Below are 24,814 nucleotides of genomic sequence, written 5' to 3'. Positions count from 1 at the left end.
AAAGGGCTGGAGGGTGTTGAGGCCTGAGCTGGAACAACTATAGGCTTGTGCATCTAGAAGGCCTCAGGATAGACCTCCTGAGATCAGGATAGCCCTCCTGAGATCAGGATAGCCCTCCTGAGATCAGGATAGACCTCCTGAGATCGGGGCCACCTCAAAGGTTATCTGCCGAAATATAACCAGAAGGAACTAAAACTCTCCCCTCAAGAACTGAAGCTGAAATACCCGGGGCCTTAAGCTGCTGCTCTCGGAAGTTCATCACGTGACACTTCCTCTTTGAGTGACGTCTCCATCAGGATTCCGCCGAGCTTGGCAGAAGTCTCTTCGAAAGTGTTTGTGTGGCGTGAGCAAGGGATGCCAGGAAGACTGTGTCCCACACGCCACTCAGTTTGGTGGCAGCTTTGAAGGAGAGAGGAAACAGGCTTACGTTCCCTCAGGGTTGGCAGAGACTGGGATGAGTGGGAGGAAAGACTGGGGCCCTGGAAGGAGAGTCCACACAGCCCCGAACTACTGAGTAAACTGTGAGAAGCTGGGCCACCTACGCAGGAGGGTCCCTGAGCTCGGAGGCGGAGACCCCGTGCAGGTTAGAACATCCCTGTCAGGAGGGGTCTCTGGCTCTTCAGAAATGCTGCCATGAGGCTCCTTGGGAGGATTATGCAGGAATCCCCTTGGGTTAATAAGGAAGGAAGCCTTCAAGGAGGAGAGAGGCATGCATGTACTGGCCATTCCTTTCTCCCTCATCTCAAGAGACAGAGGTGGGAACAGAGTTAAAAAGCTGCAAGATGGAGCTTCACATAGGCCGAGCTCTTTCAGGATGGCTGAGGAAAAAGACTGAGAAGATGGAGACAGGACCTCAGACCCCAAAGCTCCCATGCCCTAACATCCTTCCTTCCAATATTCCAGTAGCAGGGTGAATGAAAAGCAGGAGAGCTGTCCAATCGCTGATCTGTGGTTTGGGGGTAGCACTCAGAGACAGCAGCTCTAAATCTGAATGGTTCCTAACCTAGTTTTCAAAGCCATTATTTTTGTAGTGAAAAAAAAATCCTACTTTTTAAAACTGTGCATTCATTCATTTGTTCTTCATTCATTCATTCAGTATTTCATTACCCTCAACGTCACTATGCACTACTCCCAGAGAAACACCTCGTTCAGTTTCACAGCCAAGGCCAGAGCTCTGACAGTCTCCAACTCCTTCCTCTCAGGACTGTCCGGAGCCTCGGTCTTCATGCCTTCCTCTGCTCCTGCAGCTGGGGCTGGGTGGAACACAGACCACCTCAGGCCCATAGTCATCAGTGAAACAAGAATAAAATTACTCTGCTCTGTTCCCTGGCCAAGCCAGGTCTCAAAAGAAGCCATGTCACAGCTTCTACCTGACTTGGAGCACCTGACAGAAAGAGAGCAATGGTGTAAGCTGTCATGTTTAAAGAAAAAGAAAAAGAAAAGGAAGGAAGGAAGGAAGGATCTTAGTAGCGTATTTTATCTAAATCAATGCATCCAAAACATTGTTTCAGTATTTAAATATTTTAAAAGGATACATATTTATGTTCTTTTTAACGCTATGTCATCAAAACCCCAGACACACTACAGCACATCTCAAACTGCAAATGTTCTAAAGCCATGTGTGTCTCTTAGCTACCATAGCAGGCAGGGCCCAGTTTCTGGCTCTTTTGGTGGCCCAGTGCTGAGCCTTGAAAACTTGAAAACCCCGTGGACTTTCTGTCCTTCGTCAGTCACATTTGTATAAAATTAACTACAGGGAAACAACCTCTGGTGAAGGGTGACTGGGAACCACAACCTCGAGTTGTGCCTAGGTAGACAGCAGTGCTAGAGTTCTAAGCAGTAGGGCCTGAGAACTGCAACACAGGCATGGCATGCATGAGTCACACCATAGTGGGCATATGAGAAGCAGCGTGTGCCAAGTGTGCTTCATTAATGACCCTCCTTGCCAACCTCACACTCCCACACAGACGCAGCCGTTGTCTTGTGGATCGTGTTTATGTTTCTCTTGTCTTTTCCCCCATTGTACTGAGGACCAATGCAGATGAGGGAATGGGACAGAAGATGCTGTAACGTAGACAGGATGGACCAGCAAATCCGAGACATGGCCAGTCTTAGCAGGGAGAAAGCCAGCCCGGCTGTGGCCTCTCCACTCAGCAGCAGTTACCAAGGGAGGTCAGCGACACGAACAGTTACTGTCAGTGTTAGAGAAGACTGGACTGGGCCAGACACTGTCCAGATTGTATGTGGATGAGAAATACATGGAATTGAATTTCAGGGTCAATTGCACCTTAAATTTTTGTATTTCCTCTTTGTGGAGCACAGAACATGCTAGAATTGCTGCCTCTTTCATTGAAGAGAAGGTTATTGTGAAATGGGTCTCCGGTTTTAGTGGAGTAAAAATAGCCCGAGGCCCAGTCATGCAGACTCGTTTACCACCCGTGACTCACTCCCTTCAGCTTCGGTGTGTGTAGCTTTTCTGGAGAAACAGCCACATTTTTAAAGAACATTTCCATATAGGATTTCTCTTCCTCTTGTGGGGGTAGAACAGAAGTGGGAAGGAAAAGCGGGAGAGGGGCTGGGAAGGAAGCAGGACCTACTTTCCTGCTATTTTCAGATGAGTTAAAAATCCTTGGACTCTAGATTTCTTTTAAGGAAAAGCCGTCTGTGGAGCTGGGAATAAGACATATGTGGGTGGCCACATTACATGCTACCCACAACTGGCCAGTCTGGCCATTCCATTGAACTCTTGGGGAGAAAAGTCCCCTCTGACCCATGGCTGGAGTTTTCTGAGACCGTGTCTCTCCCAGGGTCATTGCTGTTGCTTCTGTAGGACAGGTAATGCCTCAGCAACCCTCCATAAATCCTCCTCTCTGCATGGTCCAGAAGAGTAGAGAGTTCCAGCGCTCTTGTCCAGGGCCTATTTGAACCCTGGGGTGAGATTGAGAGCTGAGTGAATTGGCTTGGGAACCTTGAAGTGTTCCAAATCTCTAAATGTCTTTACAGATGTATTAAACACATTATTATAGTTTTTTAATTGTAAATGTCAACATGAGAAAGAAAGGGAAGCTGTGGCAATTTTTCCACAAATGGCAAATGACTGAAACAACGGAGATTATGTCCTTGTTTTCTGACAGGAGGAAGTATCCTCCATGCAGAGGTAGTTTGGATTATTGTCACTTACATGCTGGTGTCAAAAGCAAAGCCAGGATTTCGGTTTCTGGTACAGGGGATGTTTTGATGAATTAGGATGCTGAGACCTCCCCAGGAGGCTGCTTTTGCAGGCAGAATTTCCTAGGCTGATTTCTCGGGGAGCTGGATAGGAGTGGCTGCCGCAGTGAGACCAAGCAACTAGGAAGCAGCCGGGATCTCAGCCTGATAGGTGGAAACAGCGGGGATGCCCAACTACTCGGATGAAGCAAGCAAATAAGCCTTCTTGCTGTCTTCATGGTAAATGCCCAAAGTGCCGCCAGAAGAACGATCAGCTGCTTTGGGGTTGAGGAGGATGACTTCTGGGGACAGTGTGCTCATGTGCTGATTAACGACAGATAAATTCTGCTAACGGCTCGGGTCAGTGAGCTCGTCATCAAGTACCTGTCACAGGGTGTACTTACACTTTCCTAGACGGGCTAGCTGTGCATCTGGCTGTATTATATAACCGGATTACTCTAGGCTACACATGTGAACTGTGTAGAACATTATAGGCAATGCTAACCCAGAAGTATTTACTAACTGACCATGCAAAAGGAACAATAAAAAACAGGCACTGGGAACTGTTAAGCTGCACGAAATTCTTATGTGACCATGGTGGTCTGTATGGCTCATTAATGGCATATGCAACGTGACTGTTCAGATTTCCAATAATCCCCTTTGATCTTGAAAGCGCTGTGGGGTGTAGATGGAGTATCTTATAGGAGATGAGCTGTACTAGGCTTAAGAGAAAGTTAAAATCAGGATGTTCACATCTTGAATGTATGTGCAAATTTTAAGTGGATTTTCAAAAGTTTAACTTTATGCACATAATTTAAAATAATGCCAATCATTCTGGTTTTATGAATCTGTCTGGAGCCACATATTCCCCAACCCTCTAGGCCAAGCGCATTTTAGCGGTGTCAAGGTGACTGCCACATATCCGTTCATATTTTCCCAGGGAACAAGTGCCCCATTCTGTCTTGACAGCAGCTACTGTCCTGTTTCATTCCATACTGGTGACTACCACACTGTGACTCCCAGGATCACATCGACGTGAAATCTAAACACAGGCCTCAAGGTTCTGAATGTGTCTGGATGTTAGCCTTCAGAGGATTAAAACCTAGTCCAACTGGCTTTGGGACTATTATATGTCTCCATATTCACTATTTCAACTATAAAAGCCCTGGTACCTTATCACACTAATGCGAGGACTGACATGTATTGAGCATTTGTTATGTACCTGGAATTGGTCTAATCACAGAAGTTCAAAGGGGTATAATTCTATTATTAGCCCATTTTAAGTATGAAAAATCTGGATGCATAGGAATTTGTAAAAAGATAAAAATGAAAAACTCTTACCATGAGGCAACTGACAGTAGTGAGGGGGGAAAAATGCTGTGTTTGGCAAACATCCCTCAGAACTTGAGGTTGTTAATCAACAAACACAACACTATCCCAGTGGAACTTCTTGACTCTGGGTAGGGATTGTCCACCCTACAGGTTGCTGTAGGTCTCTCTCCTTTATCCGTGATTGGGCCTTCTGTGGCTTCTCATGATATTCCCACAGCTTTCACAAGCTTCCAAATTAAATTGTGTTCATCCAAGTTTCCAGTAACACACATTACACTCATCTTCAGATGGGAATCTTGGTTTGATACCGGTAACCGACTCTATCCGCAAGCCGTAGATAGTTGTACCATGGAGAGCTGGCACACTCTAACTTTTTAACTAAAGACCACATTTCCCCTTAAGGTGATGGGAGTTACTCTCTTCCACCTTCCAGAGCCCATAAACAACCTGTAAATGGCCATCGGTGGACTTAGAAACCATTGCGCTGTTGGGGTCCTGTCTGGTGTGCTCTCAAGAGTGAGCCTCAGCACTCCCAATACACAGCCACTTCCAAAGCTGAGCTACTCAAAAGTACGCTTCCTTAGGAACTCACCTATTCATTTCCATTCTTCATGCCTTCTGTATTTATTTGTGAAAAACTTCAAAATATAAGACTCACTGTATCTTTTTGGACTCTTCCATATATCAGAAATGGTTCTTGATTAACTTACTCAGTTGATGAGAAATGAGATTCATATACGTTTGAGATACATCTGTGTTTATTTTTAAGTCCATTCTATTCAGCAAGACAACCAATTCTACTTTCAAAAAAAATAAGCCAATGTTTGGTCTTTGGCTCTCGTTTTAATCCCAAATATGGAACTTTAACTCTTGGTCTTCCAGAAAGTTCTGACATGTCTGCATTGCCACAACTACACACTGGTCCATAATGCCATGACTTCAGGGCCTTCTTTTGTGCTTCTGTGACACCAGACAACATCATTAAAGAACATCCACATTTGTCAACATACCGGCCTCTCCAAGAAGATGAGAAATCTCCCATCAGAACCTGCAGCTTAACATCCTGTTGGCTGAACTACATGTAGAGAGATAACCTATTTACATACTAAAAAGGTCAGCTTGGACAATCAGCAGTTAGAAATGAATTTGCTGCTGGTTGCAAGTGGAGCGTAAGAATTAGGAAAAAGCCTGCAATTTTGCTGTCTTTTTATCTGGGCAGACAGCAAGCATTAGTAAATACGAGGATGTCTGCTCTGATCTACAAGAGTAGCACCATGCAGAAAAACCCAGTGATGGACAGCTCACTCACAATTTAGAGGCTTCCTGGTTCCAAACAGGTGTGTGCTGACCCTGTAAAGTACACATTAATCTCTTACACTAAAACAAGTGTGTGTTTATCATGTAAAGTACATGTCACCCTCTTACACTAAAAATGGTCATTAAGAGGTGGGAAGTGGGGGCCCACAGATGTGGGTCTACTCCACCCTGACTGAAGGTCAGACAGCTTACGCCTACTCTCGCTCTTTCCAAGTTATTGACAAGAAGTCTGACTTAAGAATTGGCCACAAACAGGATACCCTGACCTAGGATGTGGTTAACTGCTGGTTTGGACATTAAGATGGCCCCTAGAGGTGGATCTGCCCCACTTTTTACCAAAGGCCAGATAATTCAAGCCTATACCTGCTCCTTCAAGGATATGACAGGAGGTTTGACCCAGGGAGTAGCTGCCTACAGGATGCCTGACCTAAGGTGTGGTCATCACATGCCATGCCTAAACAACAGAATACTTAACTAAAGGATATAGTTGCTTGATATTTCAAGTACTGAAGCAAGTAACTGTTCTGGTTTTCCTTTATGTCATGTTAAAAAAGTCTTTTGCCTTCTTCCACTCTAGTTTGGACTGGGGTATAAAAGCGTATGAAAAATAAACGTGGGCATATTCAGTATTTACTGAATAGCCCTCCTGGCTTTATCCCATGTCTCTGTATTCCTTTTGTGTCTCTGTTCCTCCTACCTAATTTTTCTAACCCACAAGCCCTTACCCTGGAATGGGTGAATTCTGTCGAGGATGGACCCTGACAGATGTTGTCCCAATGTGTGGCTCCAGTAGTGAAAGTATTTGCCTAATAATTTTCCAGATTCTTAACAACATATAAGACATAAACCACAGTAGTGGGCTCTCAGTTGTTGGCTTCACCTTAACCTGCCACTTGCTTAAGGAAAGCAGGCGATCAGAAGGTGTGAAGCATTTTCACTATGGTCTGTCTTTTACAGGCTTTAAGTCTCAGTGGATTTCAGTGAGCTAATGTGTCCTGAAAGTGCCTTCAAGGACATCATTATAAAGGCAGTGGTTTATGCAGACATTCCTATTGTTTTTCCTCTTTATCCATCTAGAGATCCAAGGCTGTGTCATCAGACCTCCATTTCTATCATATGTGTGTTTTGTCATATATGTGTGGGTGTACATGTGTGCATGTGTGTGTCTCATGTGATGCACATTATGTGTGTTCACTTGTCTCTGTGTGTCTGTTCTTGTATTGCAGTTACATGGGCATGTGTTTATGTACATGTGTGTGCTGATGTGCATTCAGTGTGTGCATACATGTGTGTGTGCGTGCGCACACTCATGTGTGCTCTTGTGTACATGGAGATAAGACAACAACCTTGAGTAGCATCTTCAAATACTGTCTACTTCCTCTGAGATGTGGTCTCAGAGCCTGGAGCTCCCCAGTTGTGCTAACCTTACTGAGTAGTGAGCTCCCAGTGATCTCCTCTTCCCACTTCCCCCAGCACTGGGATTACAAGCACATGCCACTATGCCTAGCTCTTTACATAGGTTCTGGAAACCAAACTCAGGTTCTTGTGTTTGCAGTGAAATCACTTTACTAACTGAGCTGCCATATCTCCTTCACCCCCTAAGCACCCACCTCTGCTCTGAGCTCCATTTAAACTGTTGGGATAGAACACAAGAGTATGAACATTTTATTCTGCGGTTTGAGAGAGAGTCTAAGTATGCCCAAGAATGACCAGGATATTGCTATGGAGCTAACACTGGCTGCAAACAAGATGCTTCTGTTCCCATTCATGCAATCCATTCCCAATCCATGATAGGATTACATGCCTGCCCTTTTTGACCAAACTGACATTCTGAAAGGAGATCCCAGTAGTACGGCAGTATTTACGAGTGAGGCTGAAGAGCCTCCAGATTTGATGGGGTCTCATGGTGGTGCGAGCAGCCAGTCTTGGACAAACTGTTGTCGTGATCATTTGTCCCTTAGAATGGGGATTCATTTGATTCTTCTGCTCAATGAAGGGACCACATAAGAACTTTTGAGTTGAGAAGTCACACTGTAACTGAGGCTTTTCGCCTTGGATGCCCTGACCCAGTGTCCCCCCATCTGACATGTTGTCTGGACTCTACAGCATCAGGTGGTGTCAACACCTAATTGTGGGACTCTCCTTATATTTTATTCAGCATCACAGGGGAATTTAAGGAGACAGGTGTGAGCCTGGGCTTGCTCTGTCTTTATTGATGTGGGAAGCGGCTTCTAGGAGGAAATTGTGCTCTTTGTGTGCACATATATCCCAGACAGTTCTGCATGCCAGTCTGCTCAATATTCATAATCATATGGCTTCGTGGTTCATCTGACTTGGAGTAAAAATAAAAAAGCCAAATTCAAGATGTCATTATTTTTTTCTGCTGTGTAGTACTCCATTGTGTAAATGTACCACATTTTCCTCATCCATTTTTGGTTGAGGGGCATTTAGGTTGTTTCCAGTTTCTGGCTATGACAAACAAAGCTGCTATGAGCATAGTTGAGCACATGTCCTTATGGCACGATTGAGCATCCTTTGGATATATACCCAAAAGTGGTATTACTGGGTCTTGAGGAAGGTTATTTCCTAATTTTCTGAGAAATCGCCACACTGACATTCAAAGGGGTTGTACCAGCTTGCATTCCCACCAGCAATGCAGGAGTGTTCCCTTTTCCCACAACCTCTCCAGCACAAATTGTCATCATGGATGGAGCTAGAAAACATTATTTTGAGTGATGTAACCCAGACACAGAAAGACAATTATCACATGTACTCACTCATAGGTGGTTTTTAAACATAAAGCAAAGAAAACCAGCCTACAAATCACAGTCCCAGAGAACTTAGACAACAATGAGGACCCGAAGAGAGACTTATATGGATCTAATCTACATGGGAAGTAGAAAGTAGAAAAAGACAAGATCTCCCGAGTAAATTGGGAGCATGGGGACCTTGGGGGAGGGCTGAAGGGGGGAAAGGAGAGGCAGGGAGGGGAGCATAGAAAAATGTAGAGCTCAATAAAAATTAATTTAAAAAAAGAACAGGAAAGCCAGCAATAGCCTAGTACTTCACCCGCCATCAGGCAGAACCTCACAGAGAGGGTTAAGACTTAGCTAACGATCTGACACACCTGGGCCTTACATGATCAATTGTACCTGTCTCCTGGTCTAAATCAGTCAAGTGGCCTAGGCTGTGCCTTCCAGCGTTGTTGATTGGATGTGCATCTCACATGCTGAGTAAGGCCCTTCTCAAAAGAGATGACAGCCGCCTGCGACCTGCCGTGTCGGTCTGAGATCTTCTCAGGCCTGTGACCCACCGTGTCTGCGCTCTGCTCACGCCGCTGTGCTCCTCTCTCTTTCAGCATACTCAGCTGCACAGACACAGCAGGTGCTCCCCCAGTCCATCCTCGTGACCTCCATGTCTGCCCACCCTTTTCGAGACCTCCCCCTAGGCTGGGAGCAGCACTGCAAGCTGCTGCCAGGTGTGGCTGATATCCAAGCCAGCCAAGTGGTGGACAGTGGATGAGGTGTGAGGACCCGCACCGGGGACACTGGAGTGAAACCAGCCTACTCCTGGCGTTTTCTAGTGTGTGCGAGATGCTCCTGGCACATCTTAGTTTGTGTATCTTCTCTCCAAAGCGTAAACTTCAAATTGGAGCGAGAAGTCAGACATGCCTTTGAAGAAGCTGGGGAGAAGTTGTCACTGCTCTTCCCCAACCAGGCCTTACCTTAGTGCCACCTCCTGTGTCTTGTCACCCTCCCCATGCTAAGTAGAGCAGAGAAACCAATCCTGCAAACCCACAGCCCTGCTCTGATGGAGAAGCAGCAGTGCATGAGCTCCTATGCTGAGAAGCCTTTTCTCTGGGAGAGCACTGCCCTGCTCCAGACAGCCTGCATCCTAAGCAATACTGAGCGCTCCCCTTAAGACCAAGTGTCTGCCACATTGGTTTCCTCCTCTGTACTATAAGATTACTATGTAAACTGGGTTGATTCTTAGTGAACACATTGTTAGAACTTTGGGTAATATGTTTTACAATGGGGGAAGTCAGGTAAGATTACTACATAAACTGGGTTGATTCTTAGTGAATACATTGTTAGAACTTTGGGTAATATATTTTACAATGGGGAAAGTCCGGTAAGGTACACTATCATGCCTTACAACGTTGCTTTTCAGCATAGATCAGTTAAGCTTCACTGCTTACTATAGTAGTGAAGCAATGACTCCTGATTAACATGCTCATTTAAGGGAACACATTGTTTGACCGATAAAGATATCATGACACTGGCTGGCCTCAGACGATGCTCTTTCAACCTGGTCTCCATGGTCCTCTCTGAGGACAAGGCTTGAGCTAGATCTGGAGCTGAATTACCTCGGAAATGTTCATCGAGCACCTATTTCAATCACCTTCCCTTGGTGTGGGTTATGGAAGCCTGGAGCTGGCCCTGTGCCTTACTCTCGTCCATTCTGTGGAGGGACGGGCCCATGTTATCTTGGTAGTAAGGAATTGAATCAGTGGGATAGAGAATAAAGGGGAGAATAAAATGGCAGGATCCTGTTCCTAAAAGAATACTTGGGTCTGTGCCTTCTTGGGGAATTGTGCAAGATTGTAAAGTGAGCTCATGACCAAGGCAACTGAATCGAAACCATCTGTGTTTATGATGAAATCGTACATGAAAGGGCATTGACCAATTGGGGAGTTCCAGTTGACAAGCAGTTTCTTTCTACTTCTACGCTAGTCATTTGATGGTCTTCATTTAGAAAGTAAGGCTAAAATTGGCTCATCTCTCAATAGACCCTCGACTCATGACCCTCACATGGGCAACAATGTATATGAGGATAATGGTGGCAAGACACAAAGTCTCATTTTATCCACTGGATAAATGAAGATGTAGAGATGGCCAAAGATGAAGTGACCTTCTTGTGACCACGCAGGCAGTGCCAGGCCCTGAGCTGCCATTTTCCTGCTGTGTGCACACTGGACATAGAGGAAGCTAATCTGGGACAGAGAGGAGTGGCTGTATGTAAGGGTGACTGGACAGGACGGCCATGGCTCAGTCAGAAGCTGTAGTCTACTTGGTTCTTGGGTGTTGAAGGAGCGGCGGGTTGCTTCCTGCCACCCAGCTCCCAGCCACCGGCTAGCTTTACCTAAAATAATTACATGGAAAGTGTATTCTTTTAGACACTGCTTGGCCCATTAGTTCTAGCCTCTTCATGGCTAATTCTCACATCTTGATTAACCCGTTTCTAATAATCCGTGTAGCACCACGAGGTGGTGGCTTACCGGGAAGGATCTTAACCTGCATCCATCTTGGAGAGGAGAGCTATGGTAACTGCCTCACTTCCCTTCTTCCCAGCATTCTGTTCTGTCTACTCCGTCCACCTAATTTTCTGTCCTATCAAAGGCCAAGGCAGTTTCTTTATTGACCAATGAAAGTAACACATAGACAGATGACTGTCCTCCATCACTTGGGCACTAAGTCACTTTCTGAGCAGGGTGATTCGGGGTGATGGGAATGGTTTTCTTCAGAGAGAGCCAAGTCAAGGAGAGGGAGAGGCTCACTATGTTGGTTAGCAGTCCCCAGAATGGCAGGGGTCTGGACTGAGTTCTGCGGTGAGGAACATCTGACTTCCGTGATTATTTTAAAATCAAACTCAATGCTCAGGGAAGTCGACGAGATACAAAAGATGAAGAATTAAGTGAGCCAATGTGATCCCTCTTACAGTCTCCGGACGAAGCACTTAGTTAGGATGATGGCGTGTGGGACCTGCAAGTCTAGGAGTGTCTCGGAAAGTGTGGAGAATGGTGGTGGTCCTGTCAGAAGGACCAGGTAACAACAGGGAGACGGAATGGGGCCTTTTGAAGGGGGCATGGAGAATAAGAGATGAGATTCCGTGGGGTGATGCAGATGGTAGGAAAGGTATCGCCATTATAGGGTGTGGGCAAGGATGTGAGGTGAATGTTTCCTGAGAGCATAACATGCAGAGACAGCCTCTCAGGGACCGCGAATGGAGATTGGGGTCAACTGGGGATCAAAAGGCTCTGGAGAGGCAGACTGCATGGGGGTCAATAGTTCATGAGACAAAGACTCCAAGAGGAGGCAAGTCATAGGCATGCATACACCTTGTCCCATGCTTTCTTTCTTTTTTTTATTTTTATTTTCGGTTTCTCAGGAAATTCGGGATCAACCTACCCCTGGACCCAGCAATACCACTCTTGGGAGTATACCCAAGAGATGCCCGATCATATGACAGGGGCATTTGTTCAACTATGTTCATAGCAGCATTATTTGTAATAGCCAGAACTTGGAAACAACCTAGATGTCCTTCAATGGAAGAATGGATGAAGAAAGTGTGGAATATATACACATTAGAGTACTACTCAGCAGTAAAAAACAATGACTTCTCAAATTTTGCATGCAAATGGATGGAAATAGAAAATACTATCCTGAGTGAGGTAACCCAGACCCAAAAAGATGAACATGGGATGTACTCACTCATAGTTGGTTTCTAGCCACAAATAAAGGTCAGTGAGTCTTTATTTTGATATCCTAAAGAAGCTAAATAAGAAGGTGAACCCAAAGAAAAACATATAGCTATCCTCCTGGGTAGGGGAAGTAGACAAGATTGCCAGGCAAAAAATCGGGATCTTAAGAGTGGGGTGGGAGGGGGGTAAGGGGAGATGGGGAGAAAAGTGAGAAGGGTTGGATGGGGAGAACTTGGGGCAACGGGATGATTGGGATACAGGAAGGTAGGATAGGGGAGCAGGGAAGCACATATCTTAATTAAGGGAGCCATCGTAGGGTTGGGAAGAGACTTGGACCTAGAGGGGCTTCCAGGTGCCTAAGGAGAGGTCCCCAGTTAGTTCCTGGGGCAGCTGAAGATAGGGAACCTGAAATGATCCTATCCTATAGTCTTACTGATGAATATTTTGCATATTTTTTTTATTGAAAAAAAGAATTTCCACCTCCTCCCAGCCTCCCATTTCCTTCCCCCTCCCCCCACTCCTCTCTCCCTCCCCTCTCGAGTCTGAAGAGCAGTCAGAGTTCCCTGCCCTGTGGAAGGTCCAAAGTCCTCCCCCCTCCATCCTGGTCTAGGAAGGTGAACATCCAAACTGGCTAGGCTCCCACAAAGCCAGAACATGAAGTAGGAAAAGCCAGTGCCATTGTCCTTGGCATCTCAGCAGCCCTCATTGTCCGCCATGTTCAGTGAGTCCGGTTTTATCCCATGCTTTTTCAGTCCCAGTCCAGCTGGCCTTGGTGAGCACACAATAGATCAGCCCCACTGTCTCCGTGGGTGAGTGCACCCCTTGTGGTCCTGACTTCTTTGCTCATGTTCTCCCTCCCATGCTTTCTGAGAAACTTGTCAGGCCTTCAAGATAGCACTAATCACTCCCCTAAGAAGCGAACTGCTTGGGGCTGAGACTGTCAGTCCCAGGACTGGAGAGTCAGGTATGAGATTTGAAAGCTTGTGCACAGGAAGCGTTTCTTACAATGGAGGAAGGCATGCTTTTATTTATTTCTCAGGAAAGAGGAGAAGCCCTGACAGGATCCTGAAGCCATAGAGGTGGCTGGGAAGGAGAGCTCTGGTCTGTTCAAGTTCAGCCTCGAATGATGTAAAGGCAAGAGGTCGAAGGTGACGGAGGGAGTCACTGTTCCTTCTCATTAGGGTTGGGAATATTTCAGACGAAAATGTGAAGAGGCTAAATTGCCACAAAGGCCTGCTAAGAAGGGGACTTCCAGTTCCTGAATTCCTTCTCATGGAGCATGAGCATTCTCAGGTTCTTACTGCAGGAAGACACATTAGGGCCTTTAGATTACTGAAAAAGCCACAGGAGAAGGCCAAGAGTCTTGTATCAATTACCCCCGCCCCTGGCTCTTTCTGATGCCCCGTAACCGTGTTCTCCATCAGGGACGTGTTCTAAAGATGCCCTTCCCATCACTCCCAAAGCCCAGCCTTGACGTCTGATACGATGCACTTGAGATCAAGAACACTCTGTCCCCAATCACCATGTACATTTCCCGACTCTGAAATACACCCTCAAGACTGACCTTCGATGGATTTAAAGTGTGGGGGTTTGTGGTATGTTCTATGTCTTTGAAAACAAAGCCGTTCTCTCAAGGGATCCACGTGGGGGGTGGGGGCATTCGGGAAGTACCATTACCAGTAGGTACCATGACCAACAGGATGCGAGACTGCTCTGGACACCACAACTAGAATGGCAACCGAGGAAGGTTTATTTGAAAAGGCAGCCGAGGTCTGACCTGGATTAAGAGGGCTGTTTCTGCGCTTTGTTAGCGGTAGACGTGTTAGAGGGGAGTCCCCACCGGGGACACGGCATGCTGCAGTGAACTCGGGCATCCTGTGTTAAGTGCCATTCAGTGAGAGCTGGTGTGGGGTGTCTCTAGCGGAAGCTGAAGAGAGAGAATACTCTCTTTGTCTCCATCCTGGCCTGGGAGGGAGACTCCACTTCACATTCTGCTACCTGTGAAGAGAAGCCAGCTCGGACCCTTTGTCAGTCTCTACAGAACTGGGAACCGGCTTTATCTCCTCTGTCGCTGTGGCTGCCTCTCCCACAGCTCTGTTTGCAAAGCACTGGGAGTCTGTGAAGTGGCGGCTATGAAACGAAAGGCAGGAAGGCGTGGTGGTATATGTGTCGTGAGTGTCACTGTTTTAACACTGCATTAGAGGTGAGGGTGTGAGAACACATTAGGTCGCCTTCTGGGGAAGCATATTTCTCTCTCTGGGACAGGCACATAGTCTGCATAAGAGTACAAGCCTGTAGAATAAGGACTAAAATATTTTTTAAATACTTTTGTATGTCTTCATAGGAAAACTTCATACTCAGAGTAGGTGTTTGGCCAATATCTGTGTTGTGAGTGAGTGGGTGAATGAATGAATGAATGAATGATCGGCCCTGTCCTCAGACACCGTAGAGTGTGCATTTACCGTTTCAGGCACAGCTCGGTTTTGTTTGCCTCATGTGTAGGCACTTTTCCCTCTTCCACTCTAAAACGCTTCTTAAAGCACCACATATAAATTGTCTTGCTCTGAACCAAGTGCTCCCTAAATGTTCATTAACTATAAAGGATGGCAGCCACTTTAAAAGCAGGCTTTACATGGGAGGTAGTGTTTCGACAAATCCAGGCTACTGCTGGCTGAGCGTAGCAGCCTTCTGCAATTGACCCTTCGAAAAAGGGGGGGGACAAATAAACTCTGCTTAAATATATATATATAATATAATATATATTATATATATAATATATATTATATTATATATATATATATATATTCAAGAGCATCAGAGTGGAAACGGTCCCCGGTGGATTTCCAAGAAGCACGATCCCGCTCACAGCTACAGGCTCAGCAAGAGAGCATCATTCGGGAAGATGGAAGAAGCAGCCCACTGCAGAAGGGAAGCCTGCTGAGAGCCAGAGAGGAAGCCAGGGAAAGTAGGTCATGGGGGGGACGTGAGCTGGGTAGAGGAGAAGGCCGGTAGGAGAGCCTAGGCAGAGACATCATTCTTAGTCTCCCCAGACTACTGTCTCACGCCTACAGTTAACTTGCTCGGAACCCTTCCCAACCAAAACTGGGGTTTTGGACACAGAATAGTGAGTGTACTCCCAAGAACATGGAAAACAGACACCTGTCAGTTCCTACACCCGAGGCGACCCCCAGAACCGTAACCAGAGCAGGCTCATAGAGCAGCCTTGAAACCAGGGATGCACCCCAGAATCAGAGGCAAGGGCACAAGTCGACATAGCCACTTGCGACGTCATGGGCTTTCTTCAAAGCCAACCATGGCCTGGGTCCTCACAGCGTTTCAACAGGGTACTTGCTACTTTGAAAAGTAGACCCACCTCACAGCTATCATGATAATCGTTCTTCCCTCAGAGAGCTTACTCTCCTCGAGATGTTGGCCTCATTTTGTCTCACGTTGGTCGGAGACAGGATCTTTGAATGGGACAATGAGAAGGAAACCCTTCAGTGTTATTCTGTGATATGTAGAAACCTCACCATTTACATGGTTAGACTACAGACTTTTATTAAAATTCAACCTAAAATTTATTTTTAGGAAAAGTAAGTACTAACAATACTGAGCAAGGCTTTGACATACTTTTAAAATCTGCACAAAGACTTCTTCCTCAGTAGATTTCATGGCCTTGTTCACCAAAAATAAAAATAAAAAACAAAGGGGGGGATAGGAATCTTTCCAAAAAGCAGAGCATCTGAAACAGGTGGTGAAATGAAGAAGGCAGAGATGCCCTGCTGTATACAGAGAACAGGGTGGGGAGCCCAGACCCCCAAGAAAGTGTGACGGTGGCCCTGGAGCCAGTGTTGTCAGCACTCGGCAGCACGCACCCTCTTCTGCGCATGCTTTGGTCTCCTGTTATTTCCTCCCACCAGAACCCTGTTTACCTTTCCAGGTGATGGTCTGGGCCAACCATGCTGAAGAGGAGGGAACCCTGAGAATGCTGGCAGAGGGGGCTCAGTGAGAAGTGTGACTGCTCAGAGCAGCTTGCCACCGTTCTACCGTGAGCACCTCGGTAGTAAGGAGTACTTACTCAGCACAGGGAGTAAGAGCATGTCTTGGCCCACCGCTCCAGCGTGGCTGACATGCTTCCCAGACACAGGGATCCTGACTGAGATAGAACAAAACTTAGGTCTTAAAACAAGTCCTGGTCAACCTTTTATTTCCTTCCAGGAAATTTAGAGATTCTTTCAGAGTAAGAGGCACCCCAGCGGCAGACCCATCCCCAAGGGGCCTCTGACAGCCTCTAGAAACACCTTTTGGATGTCCCTTCTAGAAAGCAACATTACCACTCACATCTAGGGATAGAGGCCAGGGCCTCCTCCCTCAGCAGCCAGATCTGCAGACCTTCCTGCTTCCCATTGGGCTGTAGGTGGGCTGCCCACTGCAGGCAGCCTAGGGAGTCAAGGCTCACTGATGGCCCACCTCTCCATCACCTCTCCAGCTCTCCCGTCCCTTGTGGTACCAACCCTCACTACACAGCTGCAGTCTTTCTGAGCTCTGAAAATAAACCACCAGTGCTCAGACGCTGTTCAGCTCCGTTCATTTGTAATCTCTACGGCCCGAGCCCACGTTTCCCGTCAGGCTGCAAGCTCTGCAGGCAGCAGTGATGTGAGGCCAGGAAGAGAAGCTGGACTTCAGGTCCCCGGCTGCCTGCGGCTAGAAGCACAAATCCATCCCCCAGAGACAGCACTACCTTTCTCTTCCCATTCACCTTCTGCTCCTCAGATTCTACTGCTGCTCACTTGCCCTGTTTGAGGGCTGGCTCCTGGGAGTCCACACATCTGTCAAGAATTTTAATCCCAGGAAATCCTATGTATACTGAAGGAGCACTGAGTTCCCCTGGGCTGTGGTCTTTCCATCCCGAAGCTTTTTCATCTCTCCTACAGGGCACATGTGCGACTGTGGATTACAGTGATGGGCAAACGGGGCCTTGCACGACATTCTTCTTTCCTCTCTCTCTGTGAACTGATCCTTAGACTCCACAGTACTTCAGTCCTAGTCAGAGGTGTGCCCATCACAAAGCCCCCAGACACAGTCATGGTGGATATTTTCAGCCGAAAGAATAGCCTGGGGATGGACTCAGACCTGTCACTGCCCTGGACTCTGGAGGCCCAACTTCAGTCACCCCCACAAGGGCTGTCATTCTCTCCAGTTTTCCATCAATGTGACTTGAACAGTGGCCTCTTACAGTTTTTATCAACTTCCTGTAGACACCCAGCAAATGTTCTATGCGTCCTATTCATGTAGGAAAAGCCACCCCTATTAATTCTGCAGACTGACAAAGCTTCTTCTGCCTGTGCTGTAGTAATAGGAGTGGCGGGGCTGCGTCCCCAGCACCCACTCTGTAGTAATAGGAGCGGCTGGGCTGCGTCCCCAGCACCCTGGCCGCCTGCTAGCTTATGCCCCGAAATAATTACACGGAAACTGTATTCTTTTAAACACTGCTTGGCTCACTACTTCTAGCCTCTTATGGACTAATTCTCATATTTTGCCTAACCCATTTCTAATAATGTGCATAGCACCACTAGGTGCGCTTACCGGGAAATATTCAGCATGTCTGACCTAGCGGCTTGCTCCATCGCGTCTGCTTCAGAGAGCAGAGCTATCGCGTCTGTCCGGGAGAGGGGAGCATGGCGTCTCTGAGCTCACTTCCTCTTCCTCCCAGCATTCTGTTCTGTTTACTCCTCCCATCTATGTTTTAACCTATGAGGCCAAGCAGTTTCTTTATTACTTAACCAATGACCTTCCTCCATCACTGTGCCCTGTGGGACCATGGGGCATTCATTTGACCGCTAGCTGCCTTGTTGATCAGTCTAGTCTGATCCCACTTGGACCGAAGTCTATCCGCAGTGGGCTGTCTGTCCATGGCAGCCTGCTGGCTGCTTAGGGAAGTTTCCTAAAATTCACAACCTGCCTTCCACCTTAGAAGGATAGTCATAAATTACTCTGCTGAGCTAGACTTGCACTGGGTGAGTAAGGCAGATACCTAGCATATGCCAAGTGTCCTCCAAAAGAAAATATGCTAAACTGAGTTCCCACAGACTGCGTGTTGGCCAGGAGAACACAGGTGCATCTTCTGGGAGATGGTTCTCACTATTTTGAGCCGTAAGAACAGGAATCTCAACTCTTGGTGTCCGTGCCTGTCCTGCAGGAAGCCGGGACCACTGATTTCTGGAGAGGCTTGGAGGGAGAAAGTACTCTCAGGGCTCCATGCAAGTGGTGACTGTTGGTAGACAATCCTGGGCTCTTCAACTGACTCCAGATAGGGTAGTCCCTGTCTCATGGAAGGACAGGCAGGTGCTCACCATCCAGTCAAACCAGGAGACAGCAAGGAGAAACAAGCCAGGTCCTCTAAGATCCTAACCCCAAGAGTCCACATACTCCAACCCCAACTTAAGGCCAGCCTATGCCGCAACCCTGTTAGATTTGTCACGGCACCTACAGTCATCATTGACATCCGCTTATCCCATGTTCTGTCTTATCTAAACAGGAAGTGTCTGTTGGGGACACTTGGTGGCTATCTGCACCATACGGTCAGGTCTTCAAGCGCTCTCACTATAAGGAAATTGGTGTGTGTGTGTGTGTGTGTGTGTGTGTGTGTGTATGTGTGTGTGTGTATGTGGGGTGTGTGTGTGTGGTGTATGGTATGTGTCTGTTGTGTCTGTGTGGTGTGTGTGTGGTGTGTGTATTGTGTGGTGTGTGTGATGTTTGGTGTGTATAGTCTGTGTGTGAGATGTGTGTGGTGTGTCTGTGATATGTATGTGGTATGTGTGTTGTGTGTGTAGGGTGTATGTGTGTGTGTGGTGTGTGGTGTATGGTATGTGGTGTTGGTGGTGTGTGTTGTGTAGTGTGTATGATGTTTGGTGTGTATAATCTGTGTGGTATGTGTCTGTGTGTGAGATGTGTGTGTGTGATGTGTGTGTGGTATGTGGTGTGTGTGTGATGTGTGTGTGGTATGTGGTGTGTGTGTGATGTGTGTGTGGTATGTGGTGTGTGTGTATGATGTGTGTGTGGTATGTGGTGTGTGTGGGTGTGTGTGCGTGCAGAGGGAGATAAGTCATCAAGTAAGGGAGAAAAGTCAGGTCAAGGTGAAGAGAGTGCTCTCCAGAACTCGAAGCTTTGGAATTGGCAGCCTGAGTTCCAAATTCTCCGCTGCTAAGTGGCCCAATAGCACTATTAAATTGTTAAGCCTCCCTGAGCTTTTACTGTCATTTATGTGGGACTCTAGTTCAGCCCCAGTGTGTGGAGTTTTATGGTTGCCCAGGTACCAGGAGAGGTGTGCTGGAGCCCCAGGGATGCTTCCAGTAGGAGTACCTGCAAGCATGGTCCTCCTAGCATCCAGATGGCCCCATGATAACCACTTTCCAAGGCTGCCAGCCCACATACCTAGGAGGACCACATATTGGAAGCCTTCGCTGTGCCAGAGACCTATACAGATATAGGCCATCACTGTCTCCTTATCAACACACCCTGTATAGCTCAGCCTGGTGACAAATGGATGGAAAGGACACTAGGGGATGGACAAACCTAATGAGCTAAAAAAAAAATGGCAATGTGATTTTCTAGTTGCTATTTAAATTCCAAGGGGTTGGGACTTGGTATATATATTTTATTCACACGTTGAGTTACTTCAACCCTCAAATTATTTCAGGTGCATGTTTTAAAATTCAGCTTTTTATCCTGTGCTGTAGGTGGCTGAGTTTATACAATCTCTTCTGGGCTGTGAAGAACATGCCAAGTGCTTCAAGGAAGAGGTAAGAAATGGGAAAATTAGATATATTTTTGTACTTCGGGGCCCAGGAGTGCTTTGTTTCCATCTATTTAAGTGTAAACAAGAGCAGTTGGATGGCGGAGGCAAGAGAAAGGACCACAGAAGAGCCCAGCAGTGCAGCCTGTGCTGGGCCACTCTTACCCTTACTGTCACAAGGATGCTGGCTGCTCCTCTCAGACGGCTGGATAGGGAGTAAGCGGATTAGATAATTAGTGTCTATGGGAGTTGCGAAGCCTCCACACTGAAGGCTTTAGGGAACCTCGGGGAAGGGATGAATTCTCTACTCTCCACTGAAAGGAAGACTAGCCCATCCCCCCACCTGCACCTGCTCCAGAATGCCTGTAAGAAGCATCCTTTTGTGCCATTGCTGCTTCCTGCTTCCTCATGATTGGTAGTGTTCTCAATTGCTTAGCATTTTTCCAAAGCCGAGAATCTGTAGTCCCAGGAGCTACAGAAAGTATGGGGTCTCCTGTAGATGACCAAATAATGGTGGCGATTATCTATCACATGACTACTACAAGCAAGTTTGCACTGCGTTGAGCTTTTTACAGGGGTCCTTTGTCCTCAGTACTCTATAAAGGTGGTTTACCTTAGAGGCCATCCTGGGGAAGGCCAGGCACAGTGGTGGGGCAGGGTGTGGGTAGGTGGGGAAGGGGGCGGTGTCACAGGCTCCATCTCAGATGATGTCACAGCTTTCACCATTGCTATTCAGTGCTCTGGGACACTTATATCCTAGGGAATCTTTGAGTTCAGAGCATTCGCAGTTCGAGGGACATCTTGAAGTCCTGGGTACTGAGACCCTCCGAGTCCTATAGCTTTTGGTAAAGCCCAGCAAAGCTCAGTGCTTTTGCGCAGCACGACTTGAGCGTACCTTGCCCAGGGCTGCACAAAGCCCTCTCTCTTTATTAAGCAACACCTGAGACCTAGTTTGTCTCTGAGTCTGCCCATATGATAAATATAAAGCCATTTGTGGTGGTTTTTAAGCTTGATGCTTTCTGACCCCTGTGGGGAAATCACTGAAACCCTCCTGCTCCTCTCCATCTAACACACAGACTTATGGATGGGATCTTCAAAGTACACCAACCAGTTGGGCCTCAGTAAGGACAGCAATATAGAGTAGACCATCTCCTCTGGGGTCCACTAGGCACTGCCCAGGACCCTGGCTTTGCCTCTGAGAAGCTGTGTGACATTGGGAACATCTCTAAGGCTGACATTCCAGGTTTCCTCGTTACTGTCATCAGGACAGTGAAGCACACAGAGTAGATTAGAGTAGATTCCTGCATCTCCATGGGTGCTCATGGTGAGCTTCATCGCCGCTGTCTAGTTCATATGACAAATGGTTGTTTGGCCAGTGATTTTTGCCCGAAAATGCTGGTACTGAACACACATCAAGGCAGGGAAAGAGGGGCAATGCCTCTCCCCTGCCTCAGAGAATAGAAAGTATATCTCCAGAAAAGTGTTTTATTCTCTAAGTGTCATCAGAAAATAGATCATAAAGGTATGCAAAGTTTTTGAGCTTTTTTAAGTGTTAAAAAGCCTACCCAACAACCCCAGCCACTTCATCCATCCATCAAAGGGACCACTGCCATCCAGAAGCATTGGCTATAAGCGGGTTGGCATGCATGGCACTGGTTCACAGGAAGAGTTGCCATAGGAAACCCTTGCATTCCAGCAGTTGGCTCTGCAGCCAAGAGTCTGCTGACCTAGGTAACTGCCTAAGGGTATATGTCATATAGGGACAGAACCCCCAAGCAGTCCTCAGAATCAAACTCTGGGGTCCCTAGGCCTCTCAGAAGCTGTGCACCAAGAGTCCACCATCACAGGACGTGGGAAATCTGTCACACTTCATAAAGCCATATGTTTCTTAACTTAAAAACATTTAACTGTCTAATTAGGCTTGAGCGTCGTCAGAGCATACAACATGGTGATTTGATATGCCTGTATTCAAGTATCATAGGCATCTGATTACAACAATGAAGGCCATTAATATATCCAGCACTCTCCAATTTGTACTGGAACCAAGAATCATTCTGACATTGTTCCTAAATGTGCTTAAAATTTAATAAATGAGATAATTATTATATCTTTTTCTGCTTAGTTTTTTAATTACAGAAAGGAAACTTGAAACTATAGAAAAGCTAAAAGGTTAAAGTTAAGACAGACCAGTATTCTGATAGTCAAAGATGACTTCTTTTGCTATTGGGAGTAAAGGTTCCTAATATTTTAGTATCATTATGTATATGTGATATGTCCTTGTGATGGTGTGGACACAATGCTGCCATATACAGCGTCAGGCCTATCTGTCCCTCCATCATGAGTTAAACTCATGTCCTCAGGCTGAGCAGCAACTACTTTTACCCCCTGAGCCATATAGTGGCCCAAGGTTTCTGATAGTTCAAATAGGACTTCATACAGATTTATTTAAAAAAATTAGAAGGTCCTGCTTGACATAATATGTATTACTGCTTAATGATCTGTGAAATTTCACAGATCATGGGATGTTTCGTTGAAACGTGTTTTGAGAGATTATGTTGTCTAATCCCCCAGCCTAAAGCTAAACCCCAATTTATTTTCTTCTGTTGCTGCAGCCTCAGGTTGTTCCCTGTGTTCCCCCCACTTTAGCAGCACCAGACAGGGCCAGCCATGGCGCCTCACTCTCTGGAGAGTTATTCTCTGGTACTCGTAACGCCTTTGGTGCATTCAGGCTAAAAACGTTGAAACAGAACAATGGAAATCTGTGCTTGGGCAAATTAAAGCATTGAGTTTCACAAACTGAGAACCTTCTAATTCAATTTAACTCCTTTATTCTGTGAGCACAATGGAGTTGATCTGACTTGAGTCAAAAAGGGAGGGGCACCTCCCTCTAGCAAAGCCACCCGGACTCAGTGTCACACTCCGTACGCCGGAGCTGCTGCTGGTGGGTAGACAGCCGCACTGTGGAATGATTATATCCGTGATTGTTTATTTATTGACAGCAGATAGATGCCAAAGCCTTCCTGCTTCTGACCCTGGCAGACCTCGTCAAAGTGATGAAGATGAAGCTGGGACCAGCTCTGAAGATTTCTAATTCTATCCTGATGTTCAGGAACTCCCGGGACGTCACTGAAGATGGTGGTGCCTCGGGCCAAGAAACCAGGAGATGAACGTGCTCCTGAACAGCCACCCACACTGTTTCTAAAAGACTTGTGCCTTTAGAAACGAGCTTGGCAGCCATCCAGTTGAATTTAATGTCCCCGTGGCCATACTCATATTTCATCGGGACCCTTTAAAGTGTCTGGTTGAGGTGTGTGGCGGACTTGATAAACAGTCAAATGCCGATGACTCAGATGCTTAGTTAGAGCCGAGTGTGGGTTTGGATGGCATCTTTTCTGTAGCAAACAGACCGGAGACGCTGTCCATGTGTCTGTCCTCCCCCCCCCTCGATAAAAACAAAATTCCATTCCGCAAGTGTCAAGTGTCTCAAGTGGTAAAATGCCAGGAAATAAATTCGTTAATTAATCATTAATGTGTTCGCCAGAAACACATCTGAGCACAGCTCACGTCAATTATCCGGATGCAGTAAGACTAAGAGATGGCAGCCTGGTGCTTTCAAAAAGACTCCTGAGGTTTCTGGGCCCTTAGCTCAGGAAAGAATGGATCTTTTCAAAGTGCTAATAAGTACATTGTCTTCGTGATCCTCAGTTTTATTCCTTTTACTGCTCCTTGGTTATGGCTCCAAGGTGCCCTGGAGCCCACTTGAGGAAGTGTGCCTAGAAGGAACTGAAAAATAGTGGGGTGTTTCAGGAACCAGATGAGGCCCTGTGAGGACCTGCCGCCAGGGCTGCCTCGGGAGCTGGTTCTAACAGTGGCACTGGCCAAAGGCCTGCCTGCATGGTATCGCTCCTGTTCCCACGCTGATGAAACAAGCTTCAGAATGGACTCTTCCTCGTCTGTTGATGCTGAAGAAGTGCTTCAGGACAGGGGACCTCCAGAGAGGGACTCAAGATCTTAGGCTTCAGTGATATTTTAGAGGTCAGTGTGCCTGAGATTGGAGTTGTGGGCAGACCACTTCATAGGTATCAAAAAGGGGAACCCAGGTCTACAACGGTTTCTGCTCTATCACATAACAGCAACTGCAACTGCCCTCCTGAAGCCAAGACTCATCCTTTAGAGGCAGGAACCAATGGGGAAGCCATGAGAAAGAAGCAGACCTGACAATATCCTTCTGCTACATTAATGACATCCTCAGTCTAACAACGTGGATTCTGCTTAGTGTATTTCTCTAACTTAAGGTCACTGAAGAAGAAAAGAACTTGAAACCATATATATTACATTCTTTAAATGCTTACCTAAACATAAATTTAATATACTATTAGGTGAAGTAAACTTGTTTCTGTGAAGTTTTTGTTTCTCCCTTTTTTTGTAAGCTTTCCATATGCAATATAAATTCCTGCTTCTACTGTTAAAGTTTTAATATATTTTAAATGTTAATAAACATGTAAAATGTAGCCTCTCCCAGTCTTACCGGATGTGTCGTCATAGCCTGTACCTGCCTAACAGTCAGGGGGTCTGTTTTTCCTCAGCCATAGAAGAACAGAAGTCATTGTGTGCACTCACCAGCAAAGAAACTTGCTGGGTTTGACTGCTGTGTTCTCTTAGGGAGACAGTTAAGATATTAA

General features: G+C 46.5%; 1 protein-coding gene across 1 annotated transcript in view; it reads left to right on the top strand.

Moving 5' to 3' along the window:
- Positions 1-24,582, top strand: part of L3mbtl4 (L3MBTL4, histone methyl-lysine binding protein) — a 272,089-nt gene extending 247,507 nt beyond the window's left edge. The window contains 4 exon segments of the mRNA XM_026789485.1: positions 9,215-9,362; positions 9,364-9,379; positions 20,077-20,139; positions 23,132-24,582. Coding sequence (XP_026645286.1) covers positions 9,215-9,362; positions 9,364-9,379; positions 20,077-20,139; positions 23,132-23,299 — 395 coding nt within the window. The 3' untranslated portion in view covers positions 23,300-24,582.
- Positions 24,583-24,814: the final 232 nt, after the last annotated feature.

This window comes from Microtus ochrogaster, unplaced genomic scaffold, assembly GCF_000317375.1.
Source record: "Microtus ochrogaster isolate Prairie Vole_2 unplaced genomic scaffold, MicOch1.0 UNK20, whole genome shotgun sequence".
NCBI classification, from domain to species: Eukaryota; Metazoa; Chordata; class Mammalia; order Rodentia; family Cricetidae; genus Microtus; species Microtus ochrogaster.
This window is presented reverse-complemented; position numbering and strand designations above follow the sequence as displayed.